The sequence below is a fragment of the Myxocyprinus asiaticus genome, chromosome 45, assembly GCF_019703515.2.
Source record: "Myxocyprinus asiaticus isolate MX2 ecotype Aquarium Trade chromosome 45, UBuf_Myxa_2, whole genome shotgun sequence".
NCBI lineage: Eukaryota > Metazoa > Chordata > Actinopteri > Cypriniformes > Catostomidae > Myxocyprinus > Myxocyprinus asiaticus.
In genome coordinates, this window is record NC_059388.1 from 15,634,330 (window position 1) to 15,659,677 (window position 25,348).

General features: G+C 38.0%; 3 protein-coding genes across 3 annotated transcripts in view; 2 read left to right on the top strand and 1 right to left on the bottom strand.

Annotated features, from left to right (window-relative positions):
- Positions 1-5,798, bottom strand: cwf19l1 (CWF19 like cell cycle control factor 1). The gene is made up of 14 exons (XM_051687929.1): positions 5,648-5,798; positions 5,398-5,482; positions 5,229-5,313; positions 5,027-5,128; positions 4,733-4,947; positions 4,517-4,632; positions 4,355-4,439; positions 2,941-3,090; positions 2,591-2,717; positions 2,288-2,367; positions 1,973-2,182; positions 872-991; positions 668-765; positions 1-477 (listed from the first exon to the last, which is right to left on the bottom strand). The coding sequence occupies exons 1-14, from the start codon at positions 5,668-5,670 to the stop codon at positions 333-335; spliced, it is 1,641 nt and encodes a 546-aa protein (XP_051543889.1). The 5' UTR covers positions 5,671-5,798; the 3' UTR covers positions 1-332.
- Positions 5,799-6,037: 239 nt separating this feature from the next.
- klhl42 (kelch-like family, member 42) lies at positions 6,038-16,613 on the top strand. The gene is made up of 3 exons (XM_051687930.1): positions 6,038-7,860; positions 13,235-13,428; positions 13,778-16,613. Exons 1-3 carry the CDS (start codon positions 7,094-7,096, stop codon positions 14,233-14,235), a joined length of 1,419 nt encoding a protein of 472 aa, XP_051543890.1. The 5' UTR covers positions 6,038-7,093; the 3' UTR covers positions 14,236-16,613.
- A 2,838-nt stretch (positions 16,614-19,451) lies between these two features.
- LOC127434885 (nuclear receptor-interacting protein 3-like) overlaps positions 19,452-25,348 on the top strand; it is a 37,847-nt gene continuing 31,950 nt past the window's right edge. The window contains exon 1 of the mRNA XM_051687931.1: positions 19,452-20,040. Within this exon, the coding sequence (XP_051543891.1) occupies positions 19,888-20,040 (153 nt within the window). The 5' untranslated portion in view covers positions 19,452-19,887. The remainder of the gene's footprint in view (positions 20,041-25,348) is intronic.

The window sequence follows — 25,348 nt, forward strand, 5'->3', positions numbered from 1 at the left end:
TTAACAAACTTGAAAAATGACTTTAATTACAAAAGTCACAAAAGAAATTTCACACATAACATCTATGAGATTCAAATACAACACCATGCCTCAATTTAAAAAACAAAGAACATCTCATGAACACAGTGACAAAAGCCATTTCCTAACCAAAAAACAAGGAAAGTGTCCATGGTGCAATATTTTAAAAGCATAAAAAGATAAAAAAAAACAAACAAAAAAAAACATTATGAACACTTCACTAAGACATCTTAATGACCTCATTCAGGAGGTTGATGAAGGTTTTGCACAAATGAACATGAAGGGTTTAAGTTGAATGCATCTGCCATGTATACTCAGTCATCGATTGCAAAGTCGAATGGCTGGAAGTCAGAGCGCACGTGTTTGGTCAGATCCTCTTCCTCCTCCCTTGTGCATTTACACTCTCTCCAGTCAGCACGCATGGGGATGTTCAACACCGCTTCACTCGCTAACACTTCCCTGAAGGTGCACACACACACAAATTATTTATGATATGCGTAAACAAAGCATTATCACAGGTATACAAAATCATGTTTTTACACTCAGATAACTATACCTTGCTAACATATAACTATGTGAGCACTACTGAAACACTATTTAAGAATGGCCACCAGCCCATGCTGACAAGCTGTACCAGAGTAACAATTACCGGCCAAACTGTAGAGGGAAATTTTTCCTGATGCGATGAAACAGCTTCTCTCCTGTATCCAGCTCCACATAAAAGTAGGGTGTTCCTGGAGGAGCAATCTGAAATGGAGGGATTACAGTTACTAACAGTGCATCTTTGTGCCATACAACATATCCTACAGTCTCAACATGACGATTGGATGGTTGGAAGCAGCAGCCGCTGAACCTGCTTGAGGTCTGTGTGAGCTGGAATCTCCATCAGTTCCATCTGCTGGTCTTGAGCTTGTGTCATGAAAGCCTCTTTGATGTCCTCTGTACTACACTTCTCCATGGGTACCGGGACTACCTGAGGATGACGAAGAAGAGATGTTTGCTTGAAACTTGTTACGCATTACTTTCTCATAAGGATGACTTTAGATAAACATGTTTTTGGTCATCATTGGGAACAAATCCCTCAGAAATAGCTACTCGTCAGCGCAGACAGACTGCGTCCATCCACTTAGACTTAAACTGATGAAAAGTGTTGAAGCCTGCGATTGGTGGAGGGCTGGTATCTCTCACACTCCCCACGTATAACATGTATAACAGACTCTTTTTTTATGTATGTGGTACTGCTTAGACGGACATGAGATCTGAACAAGTCTGTCTGTTCAGGCAGAAACCACAATCACAAAGACCCAATCAACTGCATTTGTAGCAGAATGTTGACAATAGTATAATGTCCATTATAGGAATGTTTCAGAGTTCAATACAAGTTAAGCCCAATCGACAGCATTTGTGGCATAATACTGATTAACACAAAAATAATTTTTTCTTTAAAAAAGCACTTACAATGGAAGTGAATGGGGGCCAATTCGTATTGGTTAAAATACTCACTGTTTCAAAAGTATAGCCACAAGACAAAAAATGTACGTGTTAACATGATTTAAGTGTGATAAAATTGCTTACTAACCTTTTCTGTGCAAAGTTATAGCCAATTTAAAACTTGATTTAATGTCAACAATTTAAAACGACTGTAAAAATGACGATTTAAACAACTTTACAGCTCACATAATACACAAGTTTTAACAGAAGAATTAAATGTAAGTGCTTTTATAAAATTATAAGCGTCACAATTCTGCTTTTAAACCCTCCAAAAATTTGCCCCATTCTCTTCCATTGTAAGTGCCTCACTGTAACCTCCATTTTTGCTTTTTTTTTTTTTTTTAAGAAATGGAGGGACGAGTTGAAATGTCATTTTTGTGGTAATCAACATTATGCCACAAAAGCTGTCGATTGAGCTTAACTTTGAGCCTTAAAACAATATTTATAAGACGTGCTGCAAGACCTGTAGCTGGAGGTGTTGACTGCGGTAGTTCCTCTCAAACAGGACGCACCGGCAGCCTTTGCTTTTGCAGAACTTCTTGACTGCGCTCTTGTATTTTTCCATCTCTTCAACCACCTCAGATGCCAAATCCACCACTGACTGATAATGTCCAATGGGAAGCAGGAGAACATGGTCTGGAGTGAGGCCTCCCTTAGCCAGAGCCATGTAACACTGAGAACAGAATACACACTCACATATTAGTTCAACAGGTGACGTAATACAAAAAAGAAAACCTTGTAGTACATCAGTTCATCAAGGGAAATTTCGTGGACTCACATGTGTTCCGATGCTTATGACCAAGTGCTTCTCAACTTCTGGACTTGCAAGGCAGAACCAACAGGGTCCAGTGGGCTGTGCTATTATTAAATAAGCGAAGAGGTATCAAGAACAGTCTGCAAAGACAAATTCAAGCCCTAAATAGACTTGAAGCAACCCTAACTAATACGAGAGAACACAATAAAAAAAACATTTCTGAACTGTGATGTTAATAGTGGATTTTGCTAGGGAGTTTGGAGGGATGGGGGATGGTTTCAGTCCGATGTTTGGACAGTACAGTGGCCAATACCAAGGTGGACTTACGGGGTCTTCTGGGCTGTTTAGGTTGACTGGCTCTATCTCCTTCTGAGTGTCTCTTTCTGCCCTGACCCTGTTGATGATGCGGTTTCTTCTGACCCAGATCAAAGAAGAACTGCGATGCTGGTTCCTCCTGATCATAAATTCAAGTTATCTTTTCACTGAAATAATGTACAGATTGCATTCAACAGTACACAGCAACTTTTTGAGAAACTGTAATAACAATTACATAATTGTACAGGCTAAAGGTACACAATGTAACATCTTAAAATCACCTTGAAACAAAAAATAAATATCTGCATGCTAACTGACCTAGTTCTGAAATACACACAGAGGTAGAAACAGTAAGCACACACCTCTGCCTCTGCCACAAAGCTTGGTGGTTTTTCTTTCTTCCCCTCTTTCGTTGGTTTCCTGTACGGGCTCTCTGTCACATCCTGAGGCTGTTTGACTAACTCTGTGGGGTCCATGTTTTTCATTGGGACAATGTTGAACGCATACAAGTACTACAAAAGATCAACAGAGCAGCTAAATCACAAAAAGTGTTGGGTAGATTACTTCTGAAATGTAATCTGGTGCTGATTACATGGCATTAAACTATATTTTAGAATACCTTTGGATTGGTTTTGATGAAAAGCAGTACTTTTAAGTGTATTAAAGCGATAGTTCACCCAAAAATGAAAATTCTCTCATTATTTACTCATCCTCATGCCATCATGTGTATGACTTTCTTCTGCAGAACACAAATGAAGATTTTTTAGAAGAATTTATCAGCTCTGTTTGTCCATATAATGCAAGTGAATGGTGACCAGAACTTTGAAGCTCTAAAAAAACACAAAGGCAGCATAAAAGTAATCCATAAGACTCCAGTGGTTAAATCAATGTCTTCAGAAGTGATATGATAAGTGTGGGTGAGAAACAGATTAATATACAAGTACATTTTTGCTATACATTTCTCTCTCTGCCCAGTAGGTGGCGATATACAAAGAATGTGAATCACCAAAAACAAAAGCAGCAGCATGTGAAAGTGAAAGTGGAGATTGACTGAGCAGGGAGAATTTGTAGTAAATATTTACTTAAATATTGATCTGTTTCTCAACCACACCTATTATATAACTTCTGAAGTCATTCATTTAACCACTGGAGTCTATGCTGACCTATGTGATTTCTGGAGCTTCAAAATGTTGGCACCTATTCACTTGCATTGTATTGACCAAAAGAGCTGAGATATTCTTATAAAATCTTCATTTGTGTCCTACCGAAGAATGTCATACACATCTGGGATGGCATGAGGGCGAGTTAATGATGAGAGAATTCTCATTTTTGGCAACCCTCTACGATCATGTTGGAGAAAGAATCGTCATTGGCTAGTAAATTTTTGTTTTTACTCACCAGACTTTTGATGACATGTAAGCATAATGTAACTAAAAAAATATATTAAGAAAACTGAGAGAGGGGGCCTCTTCATAGATATTCACGCAATATAGTATATTGTAATTATTATTTTTTTATTTTGCTTTATGATTTTAATCACATTTTAGCTTTTTAAAAATGTATAAATTTCACATTCTATCAATTTATATGATGTCATGAAATGTTAATATTTTCTTGCCAGTGGCTAATAACAGACGTTTTTTTGGTCGCATAGTGCGAAATTTACTCGCAATGTAGAGGGCTGTTTGGGTAAACTTTTGCTTTTAAAAGTGGCCGATTTTCCCACTTTTAAAATAAAATGTAAAAAGAGATGAGTGGTAGGTTTGAATAACCCACCTTCTTTTTAGCAGGATTGTTGACTGTTGCCAAGGCGATGAATCTACTGACATGCTGGGCGTTTTCTTGAAGTACCACATGATTTCTGTTAATTTAACACATTTCGTAAGACAAATGGCATCTCAAAAGATCTAAAGAAATCCTGATACTGTCACACTCCACCTGTATGGCAGCCTCTCATAATGTAGCCCTTCCAGTCCCGCAAAATGGTATCGAGGCTTCAGCTTGTCAGCGAGATCAGCGATGGACGAAACCCCACAAAACTTTGTATCAGTATCCTACAAAGAGACGAGGAGGTAAAAGACCCATGAGCACACAATCAGGACATACCTGTGAAACGTATTAAAATGTATGAAATGAGCACAACAAAAGACTGACGGGACTGTTTCCATACTGCCACACTCCTCGAGGCCACTGTGAGGTCAGGAGAATATCAACTCCTCGAAACTTAGAGTTAGAAAGCAGCGGGGTGACCAAAGCAGTGATGTCTTTAGGAGTGAAGCAGTGTGAGGGAGCAGGTTCCTGATGAGCTTCTCTGCCACTGACATAAGCGATCTGAAGCCCCGATGCCCCCGTAAAAATGCCCCTTCGACCTAGGAAACAAACACACTAGTTTAAATCAACTATTTAGTTCAATCAGCCTGACACTGATGCATTACATATCCATCTTACCCAAACATGTGATGTTTTCCGCCAACTCGCAGCCATCAGAGCTTGGGAAATACTTCACTGTTTCTTGGCTAGCTGCCCCGAGAATGTATGTGTGGATGGGTGCTGGGGTTTAAAAGGGTTCAGAAAGATCATTAATCTTATTAATTCAACCTATTTGCATGGCATGATTAAAGAAATGCAATTTAAACCCTTGAAAAGTTACCCTTTTTTGCACCAGATTTGTATGCCTCCCATTCTGCTTCTGCTTCGGGTGAAGTTCCATAAAAGTCACCAATACAAAGTAACAACTGAAAACCAAAAGTAACCAGTGAAATCTTCACCTCTGTCATCTGATCTGGGATTTAAAAGGAGACTGATACAGACACACTTACATCAAACTGCCCGCTCTTTTTCTGAATGGCGTTCACCCGGTTGAACAAAGCATTTATTCTTCCTTCGACGTCACCACAAACGAGCCTAAAATTAGATTAAAACATGAAATCAGCGTGGACACAAAACACGTGGGTTAATCACAAACTGTTTATGTTATTAATTATTATTGCATATTCCAAATGTATTGATGCCACGAGGCAATTAACGTTCATATGTATGCGCTTTTTTAATTAAATATAAAAAACTTACACTCTCAAAGGCTTGTCTCCCATACTGACTTATATATAAAGGTTTGTAAATTTATGTTAAAATTAATGTCGCTTGTGTGAGAGCGTTGGTGTAAAATTGTGTGCGTCGATCAAATAAACACTGACAAAACAGGGAGCACAACATTTCGGCCGCCCATAAAAAAAATCCGTTAAGATGAAACGAAGATTATGGTTTTTGGTGTCATAAAATATTAAATATGTTAGATACAAAATAGTATTTGTAAACATGAGAAAATATATTACAAAACTGAAACGATTTCAAGTTTCTCTCTGGAAGCAATACAAGGGCAGAGATCTTCTACAGCTATTTCACAACTTCTGCGCTTTTATCATTGAAGAGAGCGTAACGGTCAACTAGCATGTTACGACAGTAAGTCACCATTTGCGGATAATATACAAATAAACGTGGAAAGCCGTAAACTGACCATTATCTGTCGCAAAATTCTCCAAGACTTATTTTATAAAACAGCGATTTTATCGTAGTAAACTTCACACATAGTTATTTAATAATGTTTTTTTTTTTTAGTGTAAAACATGATGAAGACCAGCGGACAGGCGGTTTCATCACAAAAGCAGTTTATTCAGCGTAATGAAGCATCTCTTCCATAGACATCCATTAAAAAACGGCCTCTTGTCTCCTCCCCAGTTTCCCACTAAGCACCGCCGCGTTATGCTACGTCATACTAAGTTTTCTTTTGACTATGTAGAAGGGTTCTGGCAAGGGTGACCGAGTAAAGGTGTATCATACGCATCAAGTGTGCGCATATTATTCGCAACGTTTCCTTCCGTGGTTGGCAGTTCTTAGTTTAATTTAATCGGTGTTATTTGAAAGGTAAAATGTATGTTTAATGTACATAACATTGTGTATTTATACGCGTTATGATAATGCTTTTCTATATACCTACAAAAACACACATCTGCGCAAAGTTTGTGCAAACATGACACAGCGTGACGCAACACAAACAACAAGACCAAAACAGGAACCGATTTACATTTGAAAACTCGACTTGCACATTTTTTCTAAAAGAAAATAAAACGTAATCTTTCTAACCACATTTACGAACTCTGTATATGATTACTTTTTCTTTAATAAGTGGCAATGGATCGGTCACAGATCCACGAAGTGTCTTTAGCGCATTGTACTAACCAGCCAAATCATACAAATCTAAACAAGCGTATGAGTTTTTAAAGCACTATTTATTTCTTTTAGGATATGCAAACGACCTTCCGTTATTTTACGTGTGCAATGCAGTCATTGTTTTTAAAGGACATCATTGTTTATGAACTGCACATGAGCTGCAAGTCAATGCGTTTAAATCTATGGGCTGAACAACATTTCCATATATAGACTTCGGCGCTGGAGGATGAAGCTCCTGAATAACTGAATAACAACAGCCGCAGCGCCACTGATCACAGGACAGCAGATATGACATCGCCGGAGCAGATTATAGAGATTGTCACGGATGACAAAATTTATAATGTGAGTAAAAGCAAACTGATCGAGAAGAGCGATTACTTCCGCGCGCTGTACAGCTCAGGGATGCGCGAGTCCGCGGAGGATTCGGTGCAGCTGCAGGGACTGAGCGGACCGGGTCTCGAGCTCGTGCTGGAGTTCATTAACACCTCCAAAGTTCAGGTGGCCAACGAAACATTGGAGGACCTCATCGAAACAGCATCGTTTCTGCAAGTCACGTCAATTTTGAAACTGCTTCTATCGGAAGTCAGACAAGATAACTGCGTGGAGCTCTTCAAACTCTCTGAAGTGTACGGGACGCATGATCTGAGAAATGCATGCTTGAAATTTATGAGCTGCTATTACCATCCGATGCTGCGCAGGCCGGAGTTTTGGATGTTGCCAGCTCCTCTCCGGGATCAAATCAGAGACATGCGCATGAAAGGCACGGCCACTTTAGTTGCATTAGGGGACTTCACTGATACCTGTCTAGATCTGGCCAATCAGGATGAACCGTGGTCCATGTTGAGGTATAATGAACCCGAGCATCGCTGGAAACCTCTGGCCAACAATCTTCCTCCGGACATGATCAATGTCAGAGGTTATGGATCTGCTGTTCTGGACAACTACCTGTTCATTGTTGGTGGGTACAGAATGACAAGTCAAGAGATATCTGTTGCCCATTGCTACAACCCCTGCAAGAATGAGTGGACACATGTGGCACCTTTGAACCAGAAGAGGTAGGGGTTGTGTATTAATAATAGCTTTTTAGTTTTTGGCCTTTTTGACCTGTCAAGAAAATGTCCTGGTCCGATTTTATTCCAAAATCAAAAGAAACAAATAAGAAATTATATTTTTATTAAAGAAAATGAAGAGTTTTTAGGACCTTTAAGATTTTTTACATTGTGACATTATTCATGACTGTTATGCACATTTTACCCACCAATTCTCATTACCGAAAGACTTCCAGATGTTTTACTTTTACTATTCCCACTGTTTTCAGTGATGATTCTCATTACCGGAACACAGTCAGTAAAAAAGATACCAGATTTGTACAATTATTTTATTATTACATTTCAAATTAAAGTCAGAAAAAATGAAAGACAGTACCAGCGTGGTGACTGTTTTCATGTCACACACATTTCACACCCCAATTCTCAAGAGAAAAAAAACAAAAGGTCATCATGATATTCTCATTACCGCAACATGAAAAAACAATATATTATTTAAACATCATAGTAGTACTTCCTTGGTACTGTCTTTCATTTTCGCTGATTTTAATAAAAAAAATTACCCAACAGCATCTTTTTGCTGTATCTTTTCTGTTGACTGTGTTACGGTAATAAGAATCATCATTGAAAGTAAAACGTCTGGAATGTTATGGTAATGAGGGTAAAGTGTGTTTAAGTGTCCTGAAAATAATGAACCGAAAAAAATCTTAATGGTTCTAAATGTAGACATATAATTTCTTATTTTTTTCTGTAATTCAGTAAGAAATGAGTGTGCTACATTAATGAGAATCATCATTCAAAACAATGGAATAGTAAAAGTAAAATTATATGGGGTTATAAATACAATTATTATTTAATTACTTATTTTTAAACACAATTCACAATCGTATTTTATCAAATTACACAGTGATGACTCTAAGACATTATAGATATTACAGTTTTATCTTCTGTTAATGCCTGATCTTCTGTAAAGCTGCTTTGAAATGATGTGTTGTGAACAAATAAAAATGACTTTACTATATACTATATACATATTATATATAAAGTATATTTTGCAAAAAAAATAAATAAAATAAAAAATAAATAAATAAGAAGCCCAATGTAAAAATGCTACAGTAAAAATGTTTTAATTGGTAAAAGGGTAGTTATCTTAACATATATGGTTAAAAATTATAATACATTTAATGAGACAATACTTGTAATTTTATGGTAAAATATTATAAAATTATTATTATTATTTTTTCAATTTTCAGATGTAAAAAGTATGATTTTACCGTATGATTAACGTTAAAATTTATATTATGTTTAACAAGAGAATACATGTATTTTTAAGGTAAATGTTTGTTAAAATTACAGTGAAAAACAATAGGCATTCCCAGATGTCCCTGCGTGACCATCAAATCTCATTATATTTTATGGGAATAGTTATGTTTTGTCTTATTTTTAATATCAGTTATGTACATTGGGGTGTTCTGTGCTCAACAAATTTTGGGCCAGTTTCTATGTAAAATCCCGGGCCGATTTCTGCACGTGTTACCCTGATGGTGTTTTGTGTTGTTTATGAGTTCATAAACAATAAATGTGAACCCTTTGGTATTAGCTGGTTTTCTGCATTAATTAGTCATAAATTGTGATCTCATCTTTATCAAAGTCACAAGTATAGACAAACACAGTGTTCTTAAGCTAACAACACATAAGTAAGGGATAATCCACGGCTAGATGTGATGCTTTGCATGGTTCTTCGCCTCCACATCATGCATTTAAAATCGTTTAATGCTTATACCATGGTCACTTGCCAGAATTGATTAGTTATAGCTGTAATATATTTCTTACAGTGCAAATTTTGACTGGAAGAATAAAAAATAATTTTATCAAAGGGCCGTTAGATCAGCAGCTCTGCCTGTTCTAAATCAGACACAGAGAAAAATTAGTGCAACCACACACTTGGTCAAAACTGTGAATTTAAATGCACAATCCAGAAATAATAATATCCACCTAATGTAGAGGGGTTGGCACTCCAGAGAAAATGTATTATTTAATTTTTATTCCTTGTCATTTTCACATTAATGTGGAAAAACCGACGTAACAAATGCATTTACTGTATAATAAGGGGAAACCCATTCAAAACACACTCTGGAACCTGCAGATTTGGACCTCTGAGACATCGGTAAGGTATCCATCAAGGCTGCACGATTGACTGAAGTAATGAAATTGCAATTTGTCCCTGCATGGTAGCGCTTCAACGCAAAAACTTGTTCACCTGCATTTTGTAAACAACAGCACTTCTTCAGCGTTTGAGTCAGAGATGTGTGAGCGTGTGTGTGTGTGGGCGGTGGGGGGGTGGTCTCTTGTGGCTATAGGTGGCACTTCAGCACAGAAACATAATATACATTACAGTTTAAATCATCTTGCACCGCCTTGCTGGACAGCGAAAGACTAATTAATTACGTCCTGATTTCAATCTCTCACCCTCGTGCAAAACAAGCCACATTATATTAGCTATGCTAATGAAAGTGGTTCAGAAATGTTTTCAATTGCTATAGTTCACTCTGCTTGCTCTGTAATGTTAATAATTCTAATCTTTCATGTCTTTATTGAACACATCCATTAAACATTCACAGTTCTGTGGAAAAAGTAAGTGAACCCTTGGATTTAATAACTGGTTGATCCTCCTTTGGCAGCAATAACCTCAACCAAGCATTTCCGGTAGCTGCGGATTAGACCTGCACAACGTTCACAAGGAATTTTTGACCACTCTTCCTTACAGAACTGCTTCAGCTCAGCCATATTCTTAGGATGTCTTGTGTGAACGGCTCTATTCACACCAGATCTCTATTGGGTTAAGGCCTGGGCTCTGATTGGACCACTCCAAAAGATGGATTTTCTTTTTTTGAAGCCATTCTGTAGTGGATTTACTTCGATGTTTAGAGTCATTGTCCTGCTGCATCACTCAACTCCTACTGAGCTTCAGCTGGCGCACAATTGACATATCTTGATAAACTTGGGAATTAATTTTTTTCTCTTGATGATGGCAATGGGTCCAGGCCCTGAAGCAGAAAAGCAGTCCCAAATCATGATGCTCCCTCCACCGTACTTCACCGTTGGGATGATGTTTTCATGTTGGTATGCGGTGCCCTTTTTACGCCGTACGTAGTGCTGTGTGTTCTTCCCAAACAATTCAACCCTAGTTTCATCAGGCCACAAAACATTTTCCCAGTAGAGTGTCAAGGTGGTCTTTGGCAAACTTCAGGCGCTCATCAATGTTTTTGTTGGAAAGCAGCGGCTTCCTTCATGGTGCCCTGCCATGGACACCATGCCTGTTTAATATTTTCCGTATAGTACACTCATGAACAGAGATGTTAACCAGTTCCAATGATTCCTTCAATTCTTTAGCTGTCACTCTAGGGTTCATTTTTACCTAATTGAGCATTCTGCGGTGTGCATTTTGAGTCATCTTGGCTGGACGGCCACTTCTAGGGAGAGTAGCCACAGTACTAAATCGTCTCTATTTATAGACAATTTGTCTAACTGTGGATAGATTAATATTTAAGCTCTTTGAGATAACTTTGTAACCCTTTCCAGCTCTATGCAAAGCAACAATTCTTGATTGTAGGTCTCAAACTCTAAATGTTTGAGTGCTTTTTATAAGTCAAAGTAACTCAAACCCACACCTCCAATCTCGTTTCATTAACTGGATGCCAGGTTTGCCAACTCTCTAATTAGCTTTTGTTGACGTCATTAGCCTAGGAGTTCACATACTTTTTCCAACTTACACTGTGAATGTACAAGAACAATACAGTAATTTGTGTGTTATTAGTTAAAATAGATTGTGTTTGTTCATTATTGTAACTTAGATGAAGATCAAACTAGATTTTAAGACAAATTTTATACATAAATGTAGGTAATTCCAAAGGGTTCACATACTTTTTCTTGCCACTGTATATCAAGGTTATATCATTTAATTATATAAATGGTAATGAACCTTAAAATATACAGGCATCGAAATTACATCATGTTAAGCATGAAACATGGTCACCGTATTTTTTTACGGTAAATTTCTGGCAACCACAGCTGCAGATTTTTAACGGAATCAATATATTTGTTCCGATTTGAGGTTAAATATTACCTGGACAGGTAAATGAGTGTGATTAAACTTTGCAAGAGGTCGCACTGGTGCGACTACAAAGTTGACCAACTCTCTGATTGTGCACTGTCATTTTTTGTTGCGTATGAGAAATATCAAATGGCAAACGTTCAAAATGCGAAAGGAAACAGGTCTACCCGGATCAGTCAGCGCAGCTTAAGGCTCAATGGACAGATCAGCACAGAGATGTGCATTTACACGTGGACCGGTCTTGAGCACTCAGCCATGCAGATCATCATAAACAGCGCTGCGAGAAGTGTGGGCAGGGTCATGGATTCGGCATTGATTATTTGCACAAAACCTCTATGAAAACCCTTGTGTCGATGATTAAACTAGTTTAAAATCGTATTAAATGGCCCCAACATTCTAAACAGCATTGAAAAGGAATAAAGGAGAAATCTGTACCACGAACAGACAGAAATTGTACCTAAGGCTTTCAATTCACAAATTGCAGATGTTAAAAAATATTTACCATGAACTTATATCAATATATTGGGTCAATATAATGGTAGTGAGGGAACACAATTTAATTTTGGGATGTGTTTTTCTTATGAAAAATGACATAATTTGTTTTATGGTTACTGTCTATGTTATCATGGTTTTACTTTTACCTTTGGTTACAATAATCTTATTGCAAATACCACATCCTGATGAAAAGAAACCGTGAAAGAAAACTAATTCCCACTGTCACACCGTGTCCTAACCAGACACGACGCTGCGACATGTAATCCTTCTCATAACAGTATATTAAAGCCACTAGCCGGTTCAAAACAACTTTATTTGCAGAGGATGTCACAGACCTACGGAATGTTGTGTTTGAGGTCTCGTTCTCTTCAACCAGAGTTCTATAGACAGACACACACACACACACACACACACACACACACACACACACACACACACACACACACACACTGGCAGCTCATTATGACTTTCTCTCATGGAAAGTGTCCATAAGCAGCTTCAGTGAGAAAATGAGGTACGTTCAGTAAACGGACTGTTCCATCTGACTGTTGTAACATCTGCATTTACTTTAATTTATAATGATTTTAGTGTATGAATATCGCGGTATCGCGTCACGTCTGGTTAGAAACCCCAACTCAGGTGCTGGTGAGACCATCTGTAGAACTTGATGGCACCAGTGCTACTGCTTTCAAATGTTAGTCTGGAGCCCTGCTGGATATATTCTTCCAGGTTTCATGGGAATCACCCAATAAGTGTTTTTTGTTTTGTGCCCAGATCCAACTTCAAGCTCTTGGCCGTAAGTGGGAAACTGTATGCAGTTGGAGGCCATTGTCTGGGTACAGTGGAGTGTTACAGTCCTGAGCAGGACTGGTGGACGTGTGTGGCCTCTCTACCTGACCCTCTGGCTGAGTTCTCTGCCTGTGAGTGTCAGGGCATGATCTACGTCATGGGCGGTTATACCTCCGGAGGTGTGTTTTTTCGACTTTATCTATAAACACACACACACAGGCCAGTGTTGCATAAGACATATGTATATAACTACATATACCTATAACTTTAAAGGTCAAGTGAACAATTTCTGTGCCATTAGTGGCACAAAAAAATTACTGTAAAGACATTTCAGATGCTGAGCAAGGTCTTAGGTTTTGATGAAAGATTACAAAGACATTTTGTTTTTGAATAGTGCACAATAAAACCAGGAATGTGTTTGATGAAAGTAAGTAGGGTCCATGTTTATTCAATGTTGATGAAATGACACACTTCTCTTGTTAGAAACAGATTCCTTCCTCTCAGTCTTTCTCTTTCAATACTTGACAGATAGGAACACCAGTGTGCTGCGCTACTGCCCCGCCTCGGACACATGGTCCGTGTTCCATTCCTGCTCGGCTCATGTGCGCAAGCAGCAGATGCTCTCAGTGGAGGACACTATCTATCTGGTGGGTGGTTATACGCACGAGCTAGAACCTGCCGAAATGGGCCGGCGGAGGACGAACCAGACAGAGGACATGCTGACTGTACAGTCCTACAATGTACAGACTGGTGAATGGTTGCAACTTAAGGAGAACACATCCAAGTCAGGCCTGAACCTTACCTGCACATTGCACAATGATGGCATTTACATCATGAGCAGAGACGTCAGTCTGCCCACCAGTCTAGAGCATCGCGTCTTCCTCAAATACAACATTTTCTCAGATGCCTGGGAGGCTTTTAGACGTTTCCCCGCATTAGGACAGAACATGTTGCTTTGCTCTCTCTACCTGCCCAATGTTCTATGAGCTGAGCTCACGTTCGGCATCTGGAGAGAGAGAGACTGCTGGGAAACACAGATTCTTCGTTGTCATATTCATTGATCAGAATGATCAGCCAGCACAAAGAGGCTCACTGCAGGAGACATAATATGATTACTGCAAAATAAAGGTCAACAACTTGACTTTGATCAGTGAAATCATTTGATAAAGAAGGCCTTAATAACAAGTTCTTGAGGGACCATTGTACTCAAAAGCAGTGTTAGCATACAGTATATTTTATTTACATTGGGAGAGAGAGAACACTAAGAGAGTTGCACCAAACATATCCAACCTGCACAGAATCTACTAATGCCAATGCATGTACAAAACCTTAATAATATAAAACTTGAAAAAACATCATATTACTACTAATATATCTGATGCACAAGTGATGGCTGCCAGCATTAGGAATCAAGAGTGAAATGAGAACACTACAAAATAGCTGCTTAAGCTAAATAAACAACTTAACGTGAAGGTTTTAAGGGTAATCAAGCCCCTGAAAGAGACATTAAAGGGATAGTCTGCTAAAAAAAAAAAGAAAATTCTATCATTATTTACTCACTCATAATGTTTCAAACCTGTATGACTTTCTTCTGTAGAACACAAAAGTAGAGGATTTGCAGAATGTTAGGGACTGACAGCCTTAGTCCTCATTCACTTTCAGAGTATGGGAAAGAGCAGTCAACTTCAAAATTCCTCATCTTCTCATCTTCTCTTCCACGAAGTGGAAACCGGTTTGGAATGAAAGGATGGTGAGTGTATGATGATAGATTTTTCATTTTTGAGTGAACCATCCCTTTAAGGTCCAGTGTGCCAGAGTAAATTAAACCATCAATGATGTAAATAATTGAAAATCATTTTAGTCCAAGACTAAGTGTAATATGTGCCTGGAAAGTCTTTGATCTGGACTTAATTACACTTTTAAAGGTACAGTTCTCCCAAAAATGAAAATTCTCTCATTATTTACTCACCTTCATGCCATCCCAGATGTGTATGACTTTCTCTTTCAACTGAACACAAACAAAGATTTTTAGAAGAATATCTCAGCTCTGTAGGTCCATACAATGCAAGTGAATGGTGACCAAAATGTTGGAGACTCCAGTGGTTTAATCCATGTCTTCTGAAGCGATCCGGTTTTGGGTGAAAACAGCCAAAAATATAACTCCTTTTTCACTATAAATCTTGACAGCAGTCTCCATGGCGATCATGATTTCAAGCTCGATTACACTTCCTAGTGCCATCCATGCGTCAAGCAGTAGGAAGTGTAAATGAGCTTGAAATCATGATCCTGCCTAGAAACTGCAATGACAAGATGTACAGGGAAAACATGTTACATAATGGTCTGTTCTCACACAAAGTCACTGAGATTGCTTCAGAAGACATGGATTAAACCACTGGAGTCTTTTGGATTACTTTAAAGTTTTGTTCACCATTCACTTGCACTGTATGGACCTACAGAGCTGAAATATTCATCTAAAAATCTTAATTTGTGTTCTGCAGAAGAAAGAAAGTCATACACATCTGGGATAGCATGAGGGTGAGTAAATGATGAGAATTTTCATTTTTAGGTGAACTTTTGCTTTTATAGTGAAAATTGAATTATGTCATCCCAGATATATCTGGGAACGTGTCTTAAAATGTGTTGCACAAATGAAGCTCAACTGCATAAGCGCCTAAACTAAACTGCTGTGATGTATTTTTCCATTGAGTTTTAAGAGTAAGATAAATTATCTTGCCTTAAAAGAAGACGGCCTCTATTTTGAGAATTATGTACTTCATACTTAAGTTTTTGTATTTTTTTTATTTTTATCCCCTTTTCTCCCAATTTGGAATGCCCAATTCCCACTACTTAATAAGTCCTCGTGGTGGCACGGTTACTCATCTCAATCCGGGTGGCGGAGGATAAGTCTCAGTTGCCTCTGCTTCTGAGACCATCAATCCGCGCATCTTATCACGTGGCTCGTTGTGCATGACACCGTGGAGACTCACAACATGTGGAGGCTCATGCTGCTCTCCGCGATCCACGCACAACTTACCACACACCCCATTGAGAGCGAGAACCACTTAATCGCGACCATGACGAGGTTACCCCATGTGACTCTACCCTCCCTAGCAACTGGGCCAGTTTGGTTGCTTAGGAGACCTGGCTGGTTCAACTAGCGACTCCAGGGGTGGTAGTCAGCGTCAATACTTGCTGAGCTACCCAGGCCCCAAAGTTTTTGTTCTGCAACATGATTTATTTCCATATGCTGAGCCAAAGTAGATGATAGTTGTGTTGAGCATTCCCAGAGTTGCCTTGAAAATGTAAACGAGTAGGTTTAATAAAAATGTTCAGGGAAGCAAATAAAAGGGTTTATTTCACAGTTTTTTTTATGTGTCTGGTGTTACATTTACTGTACATTTATGAATTTGGCAGATGCTTTTAATAAAGGAACAATTCGGGTTCAATACAAGTTAAGCTCAATCGACAGCATTTGTAGCATGTTGATTACCACAAAATATTATTTCAACTCATCCCTCCTTTTATTTAAAAAACAGTGAGGCACTTACAATGGAAGTGAATGGGGCCAGTTATTGGAGGGTTTGAATGCAGAAGTGTGAAGCTGATAATTTTATGAAAACACTTCCATTAATTCTTCTGTTAAAACTTGTGTATTATTTGAGCTGTAAAATTTTTTACATTTTCATTTTTACACTCGTTTTAGGGTTTATTGACAGTACATCGTCATGGCAACGAAATTGTAAAATTGGATATAACTTTACACAGAAATATTAGTAAGAAATGTTATCACACTAGAATCATTCTAACACGTATGTTGTTTATGTCTTGTGGCTATACTTTTGAAACCTTTATGGATTGGCCCCATTCACTTCCATTGTAAGTGTCTCACTGTAACCTCGATTTTTTGTTTTTTAAAGGAGGGGCAAGTCAAAATAAATTTTTGTGGTAATCAATATTATGCCACAAATGCTGTTGATTGAGCTTAACTTGTATTGAACCCGGAATATTCCTTTAAAAACGGCTTTCACCCAAAGTGCATTCAAGGTGTTCCCCGGGAACTGAACCCATGACCTTGGCTCGCACAATGCCCAACCAGTTAAGCAGTTCAAATCAGTCAAACATCAATAAATGAGTCCATTTTGTATATCACTGGGACCAAGGGCATTGCAGCATGAAGCATTTGCATGTTTCCATTGATCATGGTTTAGATCATGGTTTAGATTCCCCCCGGAATCTACGCCCAGACTGGGACACATATTTGATACATAAAATGTAAAAATGCCAAATCTTCTACAATCTTACTTTGGTCCTGGTTTGCCTTGTTGTCATAAAATAGCCACTTGGTGGCGCTAAAACTTTAGAATGCATTTATAACGTCCCCCTCCACACACTTAGCTGTGCTATTCATTAGAACTCCATAGAATGCAAATGCAATTTAATAAATTATGTCATCATTAAGACTAATAACATAATAAATACTAATTGCAAAACCCAACAAAAGCCAAGACATGAAACATATCAATGACATATAAAGAACTGCAGCAATGTGCAGTGATTCATCTGTATTACGGTGACCTCTTTTAAAATAGCCAGCAGCATGATTTGTACTGGTTGGGAACTGGGGGGTTGAGCAGGGGGAGTGTTACTTTTACTGATTTTCTCTTGTGCACCATGTGTGCCATCTTAGCACATCAAAGTTGAGATGAAATGAGCCATTGGATGTCTGTTTAATATCTTGCTGCTTTAGTGAGCTTACTGATGGATCCAGTTAACCGAGGTCTCAGATTAAAAGAGGCAGAAATAAACTCAATGGCATGGATTTAAAATATTACATCTGTTTGACTGTAATACTGGGGCACTCACAACTGTCAATTAAGTTTTTAAAATCATATAGCAGTATTGAATTCATATTGTATATACCACCAATTAATCATAGACAGTGAACTGCACATTCAATTAAAGATCTTAAAGGGATAGTTCACCCAACAATGAAAACCCTGTCATGATTTACATACTCTCATGCTGTTGCAAACCCTTGAAAAAAGCTGCTCCATTCAATGACTGTAGTTGTTAAAGGATAGTTCACCCCAAAATGAAATTCTCTCATCATTTACTCACCCTCATGCCATCCCAGACTTTCTTCTGCTGAACATAAACGAAGATTTTTAGAAGAATATTTCAGCTCTGTAGGTCCTCACAATGCAAGTGAATGGTGTCCACAAATTTGAAGGTCCAAAAGCACAGAAAGGCAGCATAAAATTAATCCATACGACTCCAGTGGTTAAATCCATTTCCTCAGAAGTGATAAGTGTGGGTGAGAAACAGATCAATATTTTAGTAATGTTTTACCATAAATCTCCACTTTCACTTTCACATTCTTCTACTTTTGTTTTTGGTGATTTGCATTCTTCGTGCATATTGCCAGCTACTGGGCAGGGAGGATAACTTACATAAAAAAAAAAAATGTAAAAAAAAGGAGGACCTACAGCTGAGATATTCTTCTAAAAAAATCTTAATTTTTGTTCTGCAGAAGAAAGAATGTCAATGACGGTGAGTAAATGATGAGAGAATTATCATTTTTGGGTGAACTATCCCTTTAAGCTCCAAAAATGACCAAAAAAAAAAAAAAGGCACAATAAAAGTACCAAAAAAAGGAGCCTATATGACTATAAGTAAAATAAGTCTTCTGAAGCCATACAGTAGCTTTGTGTAAGGAACAGACAAATGTAAGTCATTGAAGTAAGTCACTATTTTTGCATTGTTAAGTGATTATGCTTTTTTGATCTCTTTTACATATGACAAGATGGCAAGTGAATACTTTATCATTGTCACAGTGTCCTGGATTAATCAGTCTACACAACTACGTAAGAAAGCCTATTATAGATTTGGCACACACCAGTGTACACTTGATAATACTGTTGGATTGTTATTCTACATATGCATGCAAGTAGGAAGATGTAAGATGACACTAGTTCAAATGAGAGTTCATCATTTTAAGCAAATTAATGTTACATGGAAAATAGTCACTTTGAAAAGATGATATGGCAGCAGAAAGAAGAGAGACACATGGAAGGCAAAGAGAAGAGAGGTTTGAGATACAAGACGGTGCGAAAGAGAGGTAGGTGAAGAAATGAAGAGGGAGGTGGAGAGAGAAAGAGAGGAGGGGAGGGGAGATAGAGAACCAGAGAGAAATAGGGGAGGACACCGTCACTTCTGTATCACTGCAAGGACACAGACACACTGAGGCTCTCTACAATCACACATTCTTCACCATGACAATCATGCCAATCACTGCACTGGACTGAGAGCTGTCAATCAAAAGGATTGATTATCAGGATCATCTGCCACAGGAAAGATTACATCCTGGGTAACTAAAGCGGAATAATTCCAATTGATTTTTTCTGAGACGTTCTTATCCAGAGGGAAAATTGACGATTCTTTATCTTTCAAGTTCAAGGAGGAAAGGAGAGATTTTGAGCCGAACGCCTGCATGCGTTCAAGTGTGCATGCTTTAGGGGAAGCGCGAGTGAGGTTGACTTGCACTGTATCAGGGTCACGGTCTTGCTGGCTCAATAAGCTTCAGTAGAACCTGTGCCAGGGTTTAGTTAAGAGTTTATTTAGACTTCCTGTCTGTAAAGATGAGTGAGGGCAAGAAAGAGTTAGAGATGAGAGACAAAGCCATCATGCACCAGCAGAGGAGGCTGAAACAGGCCACCCAGTTCAGCCACAAGGACTCTGCAGATCTTCTGCCCCTGGATGGACTGAAGAGGTTGGGCACCTCCAAAGACCTGGTGAGTGGCTCTTTTGTTTCTCCGTGAGATGATCGTGACAGCTATGGATTTCCGTATGTAAATACGGCATGTGAATGTCTGAATGGATGTCCTTATATGCTGCATTTCATATATGCAAATAAATATGCAGTTTCAGAGGTATCTCCATCCCGTCATGCAGTCCTGACATGATGCATTATTAAGCGCAGCAGGGACAGCAGTGAATGTTTCTGACACATCAGTTGATCCGATATTCAGCATCTGCATGCTGGTAGATGACACACACTCACACTCACACTCACACCCCCACTCATCCACACATGTCATGTTTTATCATGATGGGACCTCCCATTGATTTCTACTGTTCTTGAATTAAGCTAATTACATTATAATTACTACACCCTAACCCATTTGATACACCTTTTGGCATCTTTGCATGTGTAGTAAGAGACTAATTAGTCCCTTTATGAGGCAGTTTTTCTTGTGGGGACTACAAGGTAGAATAACAGTCCAAAATAGTATGCATGATGTGGACCTCCCACTGACTTCTGCTGTTCTTGAATGAAGCTAATAAGTATCACAATCTAACCATGTCCCTGTGAAACACCTTACGCGTGTAATAAGGCATTAATAAGTCCTTTTATGAGGCAGTTTGTTTCATAACGTCCCCACAGTGTAGGTTTCTCAGCTTTAACTGTCATTGTGGGGACACACCTATTGTCAAGGATGAGACCAGAGATCCAAGTGTAGAGGAAAAGTAAAAAATGTAATAAATATCAAACACAGCAGAGCTGGCGAAGCATGATGGGGACCCGGCACCGACTGATATAAAAACAAGTTTATGTACACCCACACAAACACATCTGAACAGATTGTCAGACAATTGTTTGACATTATTTAATCATTTTTATCATTTTTTGTTTAACAAGAAAATTGCAGAAGTTATTAACTGAATCATGACATTGAATATACAACTTTTATATTATATAATTTTTACAATGGTGGAGAGAAAATGGAACAAAAACAATGCTAGTTCCACGCAAAAAAAAAAAGAAAAAAAGAAAAAAAAGAAGAAGAACATTTTGAAATTCCAACAACTGTCCATCTCCATCAAACCAGTCAGAAGATAAACAGAGAGGAGGAGAGTGTGTGTGTTTATGTGTGTGTGTGTTTGTGTATGTGTGTGTTTGTGTGCATGTGCGTGTTTGTGTGTGTGTGTTTGTGTATGTGGGTGTGGGTGTGTGTGTGGGCAGGTTTAAGTGGTTTATGAGGACTTTTTTTTAGGTTACAAACTGGTAATTACAAGGGTATTATGCTATAAATGTGGTTTATGAGGATATTTCTAGTGTCCCCATAATTCAAATCGCTTAAAAAAGCATACTAAACGATGTTTTATTGAAAATGTAAAAATGCAGAAAGTTTTCTGTGAGGGTTAGGTTTAGGGGTAGGGTTAGGGTTAGGGGATAGAATCTATAGTTTGTACAGTATAAAAATCATTATGTCTATGGAGAGTCCTCATAATGATAGCTGCACCAACATGAGTGTGTGTGTGTGTGTGTGTTTGTGTGCGTGTGTGTGTTTGTGTGTGTATGTGTGTGTGTGTTTGTGTGTGTGTGTGTTTGTGTGCGTCTGTGTGTGTGTGCGTGTTTGTGTATGTATGTGTGTTTGTGTGTGTGTGTGTGTGGGGGGGGTGTGTGTGTTTGTGTGCATGTGTTTGTGCGTGTGTGTGTGTGTGTGTTTGTGTGTGGGTGTGTGTGTTTGTGTGCGTCTGTGTGTGTGTGCGTGTTTGTGTATGTATGTGTGTTTGTGTGTGTGTGTGTGTGGGGGGGGTGTGTGTGTTTGTGTGCGTGTGTTTGTGCGTGTGTGTGTGTGCGCATGTGTATGTGTTTGTGTGTTTGTGTGTGTGTGTATGCATGGGGTGTGTGTGTTTGTGTGTGTGTGTGTGTGTGTGGGCGGACAAAGGACTACTGAATAGAAACTCTTCTTGAATGTCCATATTTTTCATGTACCTCACATATGTTAAGGAAAGTTTATAATAATAATAATATTAGTCAACAACATATCAGATTGAAATGTGGCATAATGTGAAATGTAGCGTTATGGTAAGAATTATTTAAAACCAAAGTTTGTTTGAATGTTTTTTTTTTTTCTTTGACTATATTTTCAAGTTCCAAATAAAGAGAAAATTATAAAAGACAAAGTAGTTTTCATTTATAAAGTATTTAATTCACTGGATTATCCAAACATTTAGTTATTTAATACGTGTATATAAACGAGTTTTTATTGTTTTTCTAGAAAAATTTACTATATCGTGATACTATATATTGTTACCGTGATTTTAAATGATTCATATCGTGATATAAGATTTTGGTCATATCGCCCACCCCTAATGTAACCTTTCAATAAACAATAAATAATAACATGTTTAATCACTTGTTATTGCATATAAGATCAGAGTCAAGTATGATTTGATTTTTTAATGTGTAATGTTATTCTATTCAGTTTAATTAGACTTTGCCACTTCTGTCACAATTTCACAAAACTCTATTTGGGAAACCCTCTTTTATTCCTGTTTTCATTGTGAGGACTTCCCCATATGCTTTTTTCTTCTATTTGCTGGTCTCTATAGAAACAAAAATCGTATCTTTTCATATGAGCAAATTCGTACAATATCTTACAATTTTGCGATCTCATAAGAATTATTACATCACCCTAGCCTTACTCCTAATCCTAATCTTCACAGGCATTTTTACATAAAATAGCCCCTTTTTTAGCCCCTTTAAGGAGCTTTTTTTCTTGCATGGATTAAGAGTTAGGTCTATATATATATATATATATATATATATATATATATATATATATATATATATATATATATATATATATAGGTTATATTTGCATGGGGACATTCAGTACCCACAAGAATAAACAACCAAGACCACATATGCACAACAATGGACCAACAGTAAACCTAGAGACTTATGTTTTTCATAAATGAAGCAAATTATAATTACTACACTCTACAGACACTGACACTTTTTTAACAGCATTTCTACAAAGGAAAAAGGAGTAGTTTATCCATTCATGAAGCTTCCTTGTGAGTACTAAGTGTTAGGTCTATATAATGTAGGTTTTTCAGGTTTTAGTAGCATTTTGGTGACCAAAAAGATAGACAAACAAGACCACACACACACACACACACACACACACACACACACACACACACACACACACACACACACACACACACACACAACACAATGGGCCAATAAACCAATAGGTTGTTCTTGCCAGGCAGAAGTCCTGTTCATTCAACAATAGTCATTTCTTTCTGTGTCTTTCTTTATTTTTTTCTGTCTCTTCATCTCTGGGGCTATGAGTCTTCCTGTAATTATTGCATACTAACTGTCCTGCTGTCATCTCTTGCCACTACTTTGATTAGATGGCACATACCCAAACTCCCAGCGCACACTCCAAGAAACCCTAAGAATATGAGCGTGTGAGTGCGTGCAGGCTTGCATGCATTTATGCATGTGTGTGCCAATGATTATAGAGTGCATTTAAATGATCTCTGTGCTCAAAGAGAAAGAGCCAGAGCTTGTGCAGCTTATAATAGGCTCTGTGAAAACTGCCGCTCTGAGACAGACACTAGCAGAAAAAAAAAAAAAGAAACTGGCTGTCACATGCTGTCTCTCTCTCTCTCTCTATCCTGCCTGCTTTGTGAAGGCTGTCATAACCAATTATTCACCAGATTCAGAACTGAAACTCACATATAACACAGTTATGTCACGCTTGTCCCGGCGTGGCAAGTCAGCGAGGAACAGGCAATATGTACTTGCTGTCAGACAGATGGTACTGTGTTGCTGCACTCTCAACCTCTGCAGTGGGTTTTGGAGGAATTTTTTTAAGGGGCAAGAGGAAGATTAGCCTATGTCCTGGGTCATTCCAACAATGCAGTACATTTTCATGTCATCCATATATGTCTTAATATATTGAATTTTTCATGATAAAAATGTTTGTTTTCTTGAATCACAATATCTCAGTTAATTACATTTTAATGAAATGTTTCATGTTCAACACAAATGAAGCTCAATCGACAGAATTTGTAGAATAATGTTGACAACCACCAAAAATAACTTTAACTCGTCCCTCGTTTATTGAAAAAAAGCAAAAATCGCAGTTGCAGTAAGGTCCCTACAATGGAAGTGAATGGGGCCAGTCAATAAACATTCAAATACATGCTGTTTCAAAAGAATAGACACAAGACGTAGACATTATACTGTATGTGTTAACATGATTTGAGTGTGAGATTTTATCACATTCAAATAATGTTAACACGTATAATGTCTACATCTTGTGGCTATTCTTTTGAAACAGCATGTATTTGAATGTTTATGGACTGGCCCCATTCACTTCCATTGTAAGTGCCTGACCGTAACCTCGAATTTTACTTTATTTATTTTTTAAACGAGGGATGAGTAAAAATAATTTTTTGGGAAATCAACATTATGCCACCAATGCTGTCAATTAAACTTAACTTGTATTGAAACTGGAACATTCCCACTACTTTATTTTGAGCGGATGTTGACATTTGTATCATTTCCTGTGTGATATCTGCCAAAATAAACTGGCAATTGATTAAGTATTCCAGGTGTTACTTCATTTATTTTTTGTCTAATCGAAATGTTTCAAACAAAACAAGTTTTCTTGAAAATATTGTTTTAATTGTAAATTAATGTATAAGGTTGTTCTATGTACTTTATATCACTTTCTATCCTGAGTCTTTTTTAATATCCCTTTAGCCAACAAAAGACAGTTCCTAAATGACATCATCCTCCAGGAAGTGACATCATTTGTGGTGGGAAAACAACAACAAAAACATTAATTGGTTTGTCACTCCGTAGTGATCAAAATACATTATATAGTTTTTTTTCTTTTTTTTTAACGTAGCTCAGTTCAAAATGTACTACATAACAGGAATGACCCTCCTACTTGTTCAGATGCACTAGGGTGTATGTGTATGTGTGTGTATACATGTGAGGGCAAAGAGAGTAGAAGTGTTCCCAAAGCATCCTGGTTTGCTGCACTTATTAACTTACAAGTGTCACGTGAAGTTATTCTCGTTATGTAACTGTAGGATTGTTTTTCATCTCTCTAGCTCCTAGGCCTTCTGCAGTCTCTTCTTCTCTCTCTCTCTCTCTCTCTCTGTCTCATACTCCCTCGCTCTCTCTTGCGCTGAACTAGAATGCACAGACCAAAGCAGTGAGCATGAAAAGGCTGCACTCAGATCAGCACTCATACGCAGGAGATATGTATGAAATAACGGAAG

Coding starts and splice junctions, on each gene's coding strand:
- cwf19l1 (XM_051687929.1), bottom strand. CDS start 5,670: ATGGGAGACAAGCCTTTGAGAGT. Junction 3,091..4,354: donor ACAATCCTGCTAAAAAGAAG/GTGGGTTATTCA, acceptor GATCTTTTGTAG/TACTTGTATGCGTTCAACAT. Junction 992..1,972: donor GTCAACACCTCCAGCTACAG/GTCTTGCAGCAC, acceptor CGTCATCCTCAG/GTAGTCCCGGTACCCATGGA.
- klhl42 (XM_051687930.1), top strand. CDS start 7,094: ATGACATCGCCGGAGCAGATTATAGAGATTGTCACGGATGACAAAATT. Junction 7,861..13,234: donor GCACCTTTGAACCAGAAGAG/GTAGGGGTTGTG, acceptor TTTTGTGCCCAG/ATCCAACTTCAAGCTCTTGG. Junction 13,429..13,777: donor GGGCGGTTATACCTCCGGAG/GTGTGTTTTTTC, acceptor AATACTTGACAG/ATAGGAACACCAGTGTGCTG.